The sequence below is a fragment of the Ooceraea biroi genome, chromosome 1 (assembly GCF_003672135.1).
Source record: "Ooceraea biroi isolate clonal line C1 chromosome 1, Obir_v5.4, whole genome shotgun sequence".
Classification (NCBI taxonomy): Eukaryota; Metazoa; Arthropoda; class Insecta; order Hymenoptera; family Formicidae; genus Ooceraea; species Ooceraea biroi.
This window is the reverse complement of record NC_039506.1, coordinates 16,649,021-16,661,247: the sequence shown is the minus strand read 5'-3', so window position 1 is coordinate 16,661,247 and position 12,227 is coordinate 16,649,021. Positions and strand designations below refer to the sequence as shown.

General features: G+C 42.8%; 1 protein-coding gene across 1 annotated transcript; it reads right to left on the bottom strand.

The window, feature by feature from the left end:
• Nucleotides 1-471: 471 nt before the first annotated feature.
• LOC105274943 (elongation of very long chain fatty acids protein 1) lies at nucleotides 472-3,443 on the bottom strand. The gene is made up of 8 exons (XM_020030228.1): nucleotides 3,438-3,443; nucleotides 2,938-3,015; nucleotides 2,714-2,762; nucleotides 2,352-2,542; nucleotides 2,197-2,277; nucleotides 1,839-2,001; nucleotides 1,538-1,677; nucleotides 472-738 (listed from the first exon to the last, which is right to left on the bottom strand). Exons 1-8 carry the CDS (start codon nucleotides 3,441-3,443, stop codon nucleotides 574-576), a joined length of 873 nt encoding a protein of 290 aa, XP_019885787.1. The 3' UTR covers nucleotides 472-573.
• Between the last annotated feature and the right edge of the window lie 8,784 nt (nucleotides 3,444-12,227).

The window sequence follows — 12,227 nt, the reverse complement described above, 5'->3', positions numbered from 1 at the left end:
ACGGGAATGGAAGAACCCCCGCGCGGCCTCGGTATAACGTGTTTACGACATGCCGACACGACGTAATCTGGAATATTATATAATGCACGGCATATCGGAAGCGGGAGAAAAGGATTCGACGGCGGATTCGCTCGGCGAATGGAATTCGAGCTGACGTAACGCGCGCGAGGTGCATTGGGTGCAGCGTAACGTATCTCATCTCGGGATGACTTGTTCCATGCATATCTCGTTTGCTCCCCTTTTCCCCAGCTGCCACGAATAGTTTGATTGTAGCGCGAAATTTTATTGCACTCCCGCGTTCCCCGCGAGCCCGTTTTTACCGCAGAGTTGGGTCCGTCGCGTGTCCGAGCGATTACGTGTCGAGAGAACGATAATAAATGCCTGTACAATGATACATTGTGCTGGATATAATAAATTGAGAGATGGGACGCAGAATGTCTTCATTCGGGAAATGTTCGAATTGGCAACTCGCTGAAAAGAAATCTTGTTTATTCAATGCTCATTTAAATTCGATGCGAATACAGCTTCCATATATTTCGAAATAATAACTATCGCGTTATTCTGAAACGTTACTCAATCCCTCTTTTTTCTCGGGTAAGACTTCCTGTAATAGTCTAAGAACATATAGAACATGAAGGCAACTTGAGACATGTAAATGTATGCTAATGGTTTCCGCGTTGGCTCGCAAGATGGTAAAAGCGCTTGGAACGTATGAGCTACCATGATAGCAAATTGGATCTGAAATAAAACGAAGAAAACGTTGACTGTTGAGAACAAAGATGCAGTTTGTACTCGAGCGGCAGTATTTAGCAGTTTTGTTCTCTTGCGGTTCTACTCGATTTCATCTTTTGAGAAACAGTCGCTCTTGGAAATAAAACGCGATATCTCTCGTTAAAATCATACAAATAAGTACTCACGACGAACAATTCCAAAAGGTAAGGATATGCAGCATTCAGACGGCGTTTACGTTTGACAGACTCGATACACCGCGTGCAAAACAAACAGCACGCGGCATTTTGGCCTCCGGCCCCTCTTCCTTCATTCACCGAGCGGAATTCTAGAGCGCAAAAGCTCCGCGCGCGCGAAATTAAACAACCACGTAACCCGATAAATCGTTCCGTCGATATCGCCGGAAATAAAAATTCTCCGGTAACGGATTATTTAATTAAAAACGGTACCGCGAGCCTTCGTTCACCCGTCACCCCGCCCGCGTCCGCCGCCCGCTCACGGTTACGCTCAAATGCAAACCGAATTGGGATTCAACGAGAACACGTGTGATTCTGCAAGCAGCGCTTACAGAGCTTTTCAATCCCTCGTGAAAAGCCAGTTATCGAGTTATGGGAGCGCTGTAACCACAATGAAGTCCGCGCATATGAACATATCACGCGAAACGCGCTCTTTCGAACCGCTCGCATGAATTTGATGGGCACACTCTATATTTCTCAAATCTGTCGGATCGATCGCGCATATTTGTTTGCACGCTCGCGACGATCGAGCTGTCTGTGCAGTGTTGCAGAAGCGAAAGGTAATTACGTACGAGCTGCAATCGGGTCATGTGCTTCTTCCACGGGGCGATCATCCCCTGCATTCTCGGGCCCAAACTGGCGCACAGGTAATAGATGTACATAATTACGTGCACTGCGCAGTTCGGCAGCATTATGAAGGTCCACATACCACCTGCGCATCATTCGAGATTACTATTTTCCGATTTTCAAACAAATTCTTAGAGTTTGATCGGAGTGTAGCTCGATACATAATTTTTTTTAAGTCTTACTGGAAGTTTTGTAAATTGTTGAAATTTTCTTCCAAAATTACCGTGATTATTACTTAGTGCGTACCAGGTGCATATTTGCAAGAAATCCACGCCAGGAGGAGAGTCGCCGTGTGATGATACACGTGAAGAAACGACGTTTGATTATACTTCTTGCGAAGGATGAAAATAACGGTGTCCGCAAGCTCGGTGATTTTCAGGATTAAAACCCACCACACCCATCGGGCCATCTGCAAATAAATAAAATCTCCACAAATTTGTGGATATACAGCGAAAGAGTCTGCATCGTGATTTTAGATGCAGATTTTCAGTTTCAATTAAAAAATCTCGTGAAATCTTTGTACGATTTCATTTATCTATAAATTGCAATAAACAATAACATAAGACTGGTAATTTTATCACAAGTTTTAACGACGATTGCTTACGCTAAGCGACATGGGGTCGTTCGAAATGACGAAGGGCTCGCATCCCACGGAGAGATGCATCGTGTAGCCGGATGTGAGTATCTGGAAAACACACGAACACGACCATCTCGTAACTCAAACTTTCGCACCCATGTTAATTTGTTAATTACACTCACACCATAGAATATAACAGCGCTCGCGCTCGCGACGCAAATGTTATAACAGATCATAATCTTGGTAAGCGCATAAGGTTTTCTGTCCTTCATGCAGAGCGGTCCGACGTAAAGTACAAAGGACAGATAAGCGAGTGAAATTAGCGCTATACCAAATGGATTTGACATCAAAGGCCACCCGGAAACTCTGGGATCTGCAAATCAAAGAGGAAAATACAAGTAACGTGTCAACAAAATATTTGCGACATGTATTTAAGCTCATGAGGAAAATTATAGATTGATATCGCGTGGTGTAGAAAAGTATAAACTCAAATTATATACTAAATTATATACTCAACTATTTATTCGTTTACTTTTTAACTTACCTGAAATCTCGTCCATTAGGTAATAATAAATATCCATGATGCCCATATCCTTCAAAATAGACGACGAAAAGATAGGTTGTTGATCAAAATAATAGAATAATCGGAAATTATGATAAATAATAATATATGATGATTGAACGGAAGATTATACTCCGTTTTGAAGCTTTATTGATAATGCAAGGAGATAAATACATTAAAAATCAAATGACAATTACAATACATACCTTTGAAGAGGAATTCGGCAGATTTCTCTCATACTTTGTTTCCAGCTTGTACATATTTACTGAAATTGAAGGAACTAACTAATATTGATGTTAACAACCCTTCGCGTCGGTAGCGGACTGCGCTTTACACTCCCTCATTCGCAGGGCAAGAACCCCTAACGTCAGCTAAAACACAGGGTTGTAATTGACGCACAAAGCACCCTGCGGAAAATTTGCCGGCAAACACCGTTGAAATGTATGCAAAACAAGAGCATCATGTGAAAACATTTAACAGAAAGCATGCATTTTCATATTACGTAGCATAAAAATATATGTATACAACTTTGAAAGAATTTATCCACAATTTTAAATTGTATTTTAATAATGCATTTGATATAATATTAAAAAGATGATATAACACAAACTGAAATATTTTCGATATGTCTAAAATAATAATAATGAAACTTTTAAGGAATATTTAATATGCCTGCAAAAATTGTTCTCCGTGCATAGAAGCGTACAGCCATGGTGACGAATAATTTTATTCCAGCTAGTATAGATGTATGGCTTCTTCGCTTCGTTATTTAAATGTGGATTAACCGACTTTGTACAGAATATACATGGAATATACATGGAATATGGCATTTTCTAGTTGCTTAAATATATAATAAATGCTTTTTAAATAGCTAATTCTTCCCCGAATTGTTGAATGACCTGAAAAGATTAAAATATTCTTTCTCTCTGTTTCTCCCTCCATTATTCGAAAGAAAATAAAATAATAATTTAAATTCTATTTTGCGCTATTTGTATTTGCATTTTGTAAAAAGAACATTGTGACTTAATAGTGGATTGTACTACTTTCTCGCGTTTCGATCGAAGACAGTGGAGACTCGTAGCGGACTTTTTAGGAATTCAAAAATGAAAGACCACGAAACCATACTCATGGATACAGAACGCCTGTATTATGACAATCGGTTACACATCGACGCCTACAAATGCGTTTCACGTGCCGACCGTGTTTGTAGAGCACGCAGCTGTCGCTGCAAGTGGCAACGGAATGCAACTACCGACGTTCGATATCGCTTGTTGTTATCGATTGCAGCTGCATCTGTCGAGAATATCAACCGTCAATTGCAGCTGCAACCATAGGGTACCAGCAAGCGGTTTAAAACAACGCAGAGTGCGCTATGATACAGTTTCGATGCAACAATACTCGATAAAAGTCGATTATGCAATGCGGCTTACCGCGATTTAGGCATGGCGAATAATTTAAAATTTCGCGAGAGAGCGAAATTGAAACAAAAATTTTTTGGCATCTTCTCCTCTTGTCAACTCTCTCTATTTACGGCTCATATCGCATATAAGATACAGATTCAAACATCTGGAATTTCCATTAATGATTCCATTAAAAATATGCGCGAATAATGAGCGAAAAATGAAAAACAGGATTTGCATTTCTCCATATGAAAATTATTGACTGACGCAATCCGGATTGCCGACATTTCCGTGAATATTTTACTTGACAAGATCGATATTATCTGCACATTGAAATCTAAAAGTTTAATGTACTCAACTCAGCGCTCGCGTGGAACTGCTTGTTAAATAAGGTAGTGGCCGTTCACTGCGATAAATTAAAAATTCAGCTGCGGGATTATTGAAACCAGAAAAACACGTTAAAATCCGCTCGGATTGGCTGCAAAGTAGGTAGTCCGTCATTAGGCAAAACCGGTTTTTTCGGCCCACCCTGCAGGCGTACGAACTGCTACTCATTGCGTATCTACCATTCAGGATCTGCGATCTTTGATCGATCATTATATTTTTTTTTTGCAATCTCCAATTGCATCTACAAACACTTTATCCCTTTTCCGACACGAGGGTAACGCGAAATGGAATTCGTTGCTCTGTCCATCTCGTCTCTCTCTCTCTCTCTCTTTCTCTCCCCCCCTCTTTCTCTCTTTTTTATTTCATTATACATTCTACACAAATTGATGGGCAGTTTCGCCAAGGATAAACGGAGAAACCTTCCTGATGGTTTGTTTCTTTCCCGTGCCCCGTCCCTTCTGCCTCTTTCGTTCACGCGTCGCGCCTAATTGGAAACGAAACGCGCTTGATCCTTCATCTCGCAATGGTATTCGTATAAAAATATCTGCTTAATATTATTATATCCTTTATTTTTTAATATCAAAGGCTAGTATTCATAGTCCGTTCATATTTCCAGACGATCTGAAGTAATGTCTTATGATGCTAATATGACTGTGTGTGTGATTGGTTTCAAATATCTTATGATTGTACTTAAGATGGTCTTAAATCAGAATCACCAATGATCTATAATACGCAAACTGAATTTATTATACTATACTAACTGGAGTAGCTTGATTCGTGGCATTACTTTTTCTCGGAAATCGTTAGTCGTACGAGAAAAAGTGGTGGATGATAACATGTGCATTTTTAATAGATCTACAACTTTTGTATAATACTTTTTTGCATATAATTAATATTTCGCAAGATAAACAAATAAAATTGATTTTTTCTGTGATTTTATGATTTTTTCGATTTTCAAGGTGCCAGGGGCACCTTTTCCCTTTATCCGATTGAACTGAAATTTTACACAGATTATTTTTTTATAAAATGGAACCAAACTGGGGAGTAGCGCGAAAAAAATCCCCAAAAAATTTTCACCAAGAGTAAATAAGAACCACCCTAGTACGACATAATTAAGTAGCCCAGGAGGAAGTGAGCGCACCGCGTGCACTTAATTTTCGCACATTTTAATTGTAATCATTATCATTTTCGTTTCAGTCGGCATATCCTCTGGCTATTCACCGAGCGCGCTCCTCCCTCTTCGAGTTTTCACGTAACGCGATAGCGGAAGCGTGCGCGCAATCGCGATACAACTGCAGCGATGTGTTGTTACCCGGGTCCATCCGTGTTGAGAGCTCATTACGAATGCGGGCCACTTAATTAATTAATTAAATAATCGCGAGCGCGCGTCCTCGGACAGAACGGTAGCTTCGCGCGAAAATATGACGGCATGACTGATGCGGCGCGACAAGGAGGCGCATTTCCGTGCACGTGTGCGCACGTATATATCCGATCTCGTATTTCCGCTCTCTAACGTGGCAGCCTCCTTTCTCGCCGTGGCGCGCGAGGAGCGAAACAGGAGAAAAGGGGGGAAAAAGAGGAAAACAAGAGAGAAACATCGAAGGGAATTGGCAGGACTCATCGTCGCGCCGGGCACACACAATCCTGCAATCCTGTATAGTAAAGGGACAAATTGCAACTACAATGTTGCAGAGGAAACGCGTACAGTCGCCGGCAAGAGGCGCGTTCACCGACGATATTGAATTACTCAGACGTGCAACGTCCGAGCGGTTCATCTCGCAGCGGGAATCCAGTTTCTCGGCCGGCGAGTGTTCGCACGGATGGTGCGCACGGACGCGGCGGCTCTCCTCCTCGTTTATTTTCCTTCTTGCGTACGTCAGGAATCGCCATCGCCGCCGGTTGTTGCATCGAGTTTGCGTACGCGCGAGCGACCCCGACACGCCATGGAATTTACGCGACACGAGTCGAGAGCCGAAACGATCGCCGATCCGCCCCTTGCGCGTCCCGTCTCGCATAATAACTTAATTCGCCGCGAAAAATAATACGCAAAACTTATTGCATTCTAAGCGTACGCGACGTTGGGCCTCGTTGTCGCCACGTTAATCGGCGGCGACAGATTCCTCGGACGGATCTCTCGAGCGAGCCGATCGCCGCTCTCGGCGGACGTCTCTCAGACATCTATTTCTGAGCGTCGCGGAGACTCCGATGAGTTTGTATAATTTGACGAGGAGGAATATCCGTCTTCTCTCTTTCTAACGAACTCAGTCTAACGAATTCTCTCCGTGGGTAGACGATCATTGCGCGATCAATTAATAATGATCGCGCCACGGATAATTGACGGTTATTCGCGCTTGTACGCGATTGGGAATTTCTCTCGAGTGTTCTTGATCCCGTCAGACGTCACGGCACATTCAGCGCCGTGACAGTTTATACCACATTCAGTCATTGGGCTTGTTGCGGCGAGGTGAAATTTCATCACTACGTTCTTACCTAGCCGTAACGCGTTTGCCATCCACCATTCGCCGCAATCCGTGTCACCGCCGATGCAAATGTAGTCTCTGTTTATAGCAGCGGTAAAGATCCCTGCGCTTAGACCGCAAAAGTCGATTCGCGCTGTACGGCCACGGCGAAATATATATTCGCCTATAATACAGAAACGTGTTCGTTTCGCGTTAGAAACCCGCAGCGATAATGCAGGGACGACAACGACGACAGGAAACGATGCGACTCAAATCGAATCATCATCATCATCAGGATTCGTTATTGCTGCGGACAGACCGCACGTAAAAAATATAATTTCTCGAGGAATGCACGGACACGTTGATTGATGTTCGATTTAAAATAATTAAAAATAATGCAAGCGCAAACGTAAACTGATTACTGGTGTCGCCGTAATGTCAAAGATCGTTCAATCGTACTGGCGAGGCGCTTATCTTCGCGATATAAGCACATTTTATAATACACAATGTCACAAACTAACGATTATCGATGTAAGATGCGATTTATGTAAACATTGCTATCTATCTCCGTGTAATTAACGTCGCGCGTACATCAAATCCGTCGAAACTGGATAAATTTATCGCTTGGCGCTAGCAAACTTAAGACAAACACATCAGCTATCGTCGTTCATTCGACTTGCAATGTTAAGGCAGGAGCCACAGACTTTTGCATAAGCGTATAAACAGATGCATAAGGAATTTGATTGGTCCATTTCCTTATGCACATGCTTATAGACCAATCAAATTCCTTATGCATCTTTTTATGCGCTTATGCAAAAGTCCGTGCTCCTGCCTTTAACTTTTACGTCAAATACGCGTGAACTTTGGCGCACAAGAGCGCCCGTTGTCGATCGAGCCATCCCGAGGTCTTCATTAGGTGCGAGGTTCCCTGAAATCCGTGCTCTCTGCTAAAGAGAAGAGCGACCAGTTCTCGCGAGACTCGAACGGAACGGGGAAAAAGGGACGAACAAAAAGGATCTCGCCGCCGTGTTCGAGCGCACAGGATATCGGGTTTCCTGGAGGAACAAAGTCCATCGGATTCGCGATTCACGCCGATCTATTGAAACTGCGGATTCTCCCTGCGATACGTAACGACATCCTCCGCGGCAAGCCGGCTCGTCAAAATAATCGAGTGTCAAGATTGCGTCAATGGTTGCAGCAATAATATTACACGCAAGCTATCTCGAATCGCGATTCCATTGGATAACAAGTGACGTCACCCCGGTCGTAAACATAATTTTATGCATCGGGCATATAGTCAACACGTGGCCGATTAATGCGTCAAGGGACAATGATCGCCGTTCCTCGTGGATATACAGGAGACAGCAATTTGCAATCTCCTAGCAGGCAATGAGCCCTCCGGGCAACGGTGCCGCTCCTCCGACGTATATGTATATGTATATGTACATCGTGCAGCCTCCGTACCTTTCTCTTCTTCATCGGCTCTCCCCTTTCGTACCTTTCGCGCTGTCCAGGACGCACGCGTACCTGAGTTCGACCACTCTCCCTTATTAAAACCCTTGCGCCGCGCCTGACAAGCTGTCTTGCAGCAATGTCACTGGTTACTCGTCCGCCAGATTAGACAGCTTGCACGAAACGCCACGGAATCAATCTGATAAGAATCTGCCTTCCCGACGAGAGTCGAAAAGTCATTTCGTTTTGAATGTCTGAGCTACAGTGAATGCAAAAAGTATTCGTACAGGGGAAAGTTCTTTGAAAAAATCGTTATTTGTAGAAAATAAACTTTAATTAGCAATATATTAATACTGAATACAATATATGTTATACTTCTAAATAATATTACATCACAAAAATATAATAATCGAAACATAGCGTCCCTATAATTAACAAAAACAAAAACTTGTATTAATTCCTTGCGCAGAAAGTATTCGTACACTCCTTTTTTAATTAAAAAAATTTATTAATTAATACTTTGTAGGGTTTCCATTAGCATTAATTACAGCTTGTAGTCTTTGATTCATCGAATGTACCAACTTTTGCGTGACAGTTGATGAGATAGAATTCCATTCTTGTTGAAGAGCTGTTTTTAAATCATTTCGATTAGAAATTTGCCTTTTTCTAATAGCATCTCCAAGAATTTTCCATAAATGTTCAATAGGATTCAATAGGATTGAGGTCAGATGATTGGGGAGGTGTATATAATTGTTTCCGAATATTATATAAAAGCCATTGTTTTGTATTATATGCTGTATGTTTAGGATCATTGTCTTGTTGGAAAATATATTTTTCCGCGATTCCTAATTTTTGTGCACTAGTATGAAGATTTTTTTTTAAATCTCTATGTACATTTTGTGGTCCATTATACCATCAATAAAATGTAGATTGCCGACTCCAGCTGCGCTCATACACCCCCAAACAAGTACAGAACCGCCACCGTGTTTAACCGTTGGTATAAGATTTCTTGGGTCTAATTCTGTATTTTTTTTTACGCCATACCATACGCCTGCCATCGGAGCCAAAAATATTATATTTGCTCTCATCTGAGAAAATAACTGTGTTCCAGAATTCATCCGGTTTATTTAAGTATTGTTTCGCAAATTCTAATCGTTTATTGCGATTAGTCGCATTTACTCAGAACTTTTTCCTGGCAACACGGCCATGATATCCGTTTTCTGGCAACACATTTCGAACTGTGTTAGCGGAAACGTCCACACCGCGATTTTTTAGTTCGCCCGCAATCTTTGGAGCACTTGTTTTCGGATCCAGCTTTACTTGGCGAAGAATGAAACGTTTGTCGGTTTCAGTGAAGGCTTGTGGTCGACCGGTTCTTGGTTTATTTTAACTGTTTTTCTAATACAAAAACGGTCAATTATTGATTGGACTGTTGATCGAGGTCTATCGATGAGCTGAGCAACTTTCCCGTAGAGATTTACACTGATTGTGTAATTTAATAATGATTTTTCGCTCTTCTTCGTTAGTCTCCTTATTCTTGCGACCCATTTTGCTCTAATAACGCAGTAAGACTGATATGGATAGTATTTCTAGGACCGTGACCGAGAAGTAAAACACACATTCCTATTGTAAACAAAGAAGCTCCACGTAAACACTTGTGTCGTAACGCTACAATCTAAATCTCTCAACTGTACGAATACTTTCTGCGCATTGAATTACTACAAGTTTTTGTTTTTGTTAATTATAAGGACGATATCTTTCAATTATTATATTTTTGTTGATGTAATATTATTCAGAGATATAACATATATTGTATTCAGTATTAATATATCGTTAATTAAAGTTTATTTTCTACAAATAAGGATTTTTTCAAAGAAATCTCCCCTGTACGAATACTTTTTGCACTCACTGTATATTCATTTCGATTCTCGCTGATGTCAATGTTTCTCCAGAAACCGAGGGTGGCACACGACGAGCTCGCGAACGCTCTTCGCGAGTTTCCCATCCGTCGACGTGACCCGGCGACCTGAGTTGCAGTCAATTACGACGAGACGTACTGAAAGTGGTAGAGTCCACGATTGTCCGAAATCTATGGATTTTCGCAGGCAAAATTCCGTCGTTCCCGTGGTGTTTGGCTCGGCGAGCCGGCGAGTGCACGGCGTGACACATTTTTTTTTCTGTCTGCATCACGCACGGGTAGGTTTCGAGAACAGGAAGAATGCCGGTGCTGTTATTGCGCCGCGTGTAATTTGCCCGGGCTGCACACAATGGTCCCCGCGTTTTAATATAGATATACACGTCGCTCCTGTGCTTAAACGACGAGTAACCATACGTATAATGCGACGACGAGAGCGGTAATTTCCGCGGAGACACGGTGAGCCAGAGACGCGGGGGGGGGGGGGGGGTGCAGACAAGTACGAAAATTCACCGTCCGCAAACGACGGGCCGAGGTCCACCGTCTCGTGTTGGCCGCCGAGCCGGCTTTTCTTGGGAGGGAACCAAGACTCTGCAAGTTTGTATCGGCGACCGAGAGAGAATGTGGCGAGAAACCCGATGGAGCGGTTAAAGCACCGCGGCGAACGAGGAAGACAGCGGAAGGCGGACAGAACTTGTAACTTAAGACGGTACCAGGGCGAAGCGGAATCTTCCCATCGCCGCGCCGTTTGCCTGCTGGAACGGGCACTTGACATTGACTGATATTTTATTTTCCGACGGATCACTGTAATTGCAAGATTCTTTGCAAGCGGACGAGCGGCGAGCAGGCGCACGAGACATTCCCGGCGTGACGGACTTTCAGCGAAAATTCAGCGCATCGACTTTGTAATACGCGCGAATGTGCATACGCGCAAGATAACCCGTTTATCTTTACTACTTTTTCAGTCTTATCTAGCTCGCCGTTCGGCTTCAATTATCAACGGTTTACGAGGAGGAAACTCTTTCGTCAAACGCAGTAGGCTCGCTGACTAAATGTAATACAACGTGCTGCTAGCTGATGAAACGGCATGTTGCTACGAGAAAGTCGATGGAGACAGCGATGGATAGGGATAGCTTCGAAATTTGAGTGGTCGATTAATTACTAGCATATTTGCACAATGTCGTCTCACCGGCCCAGACATCATCGATTACACAGCTAACGCCTGAAAGCTATCTATCAGTATCTCTCACATATAGTTTGCTGCTATCTATCGATATCTCCGGTCGCCTCTGCCACGAATTAGTGACACTTTCAGCGTGATGTAACATTACATCGTCGAGAAACGGATGATGCGATACAGTCGTACACGCAGATATGAAACAATCGTTTTACTCTCGTTTATATTATACGTTTGCGATAAGAAATGCTCTTATTTGCGAGATACGAGCGCGAGTTGCAGAGCTGACACTGCTCTGGAAGCGATTAAAAATGAGTTACATAAACAATTCGCCGGATTCACCCGGACGTATCACGCAAGTAATGATTGCGTATCATTATACTTGATCGTAAATTGCAGCACGGATCACATATATTGTCGCTACTGATACGGTAATGCGGCGATAAGGCGACTCGAGAGCTAATAATATACATAGATAGCGATGTTTATCAGGGTCACTGCGCGGAGGGGAGGGGAAAGGGGAGAGAGGAAGACCGGTCCGAAAATATAAACGCCCTACATTTAAACGGGATTCGATAAAATAACGGGTAATTCAATCGCTATAAATTCCATATAGAATTATCTCTCCTTCCCGCAACGATCTGCGGCCATCTGCCTCGCTCCTCCTCGCTCGCTCGGTCGGTCCGTCGCGTCGTAAACTGAATTC

Excerpts from the sequence above, each read along its gene's own strand:
- LOC105274943 (XM_020030228.1), bottom strand. Across the intron at positions 2,278-2,351 it reads GCGCTGTTATATTCTATGGT|ATACTCACATCCGGCTACAC; the intron begins GTGAGTGTAATT and ends TGTGTTTTCCAG. Across the intron at positions 739-1,537 it reads ACATGACCCGATTGCAGCTC|ATCCAATTTGCTATCATGGT; the intron begins GTACGTAATTAC and ends GTTTTATTTCAG.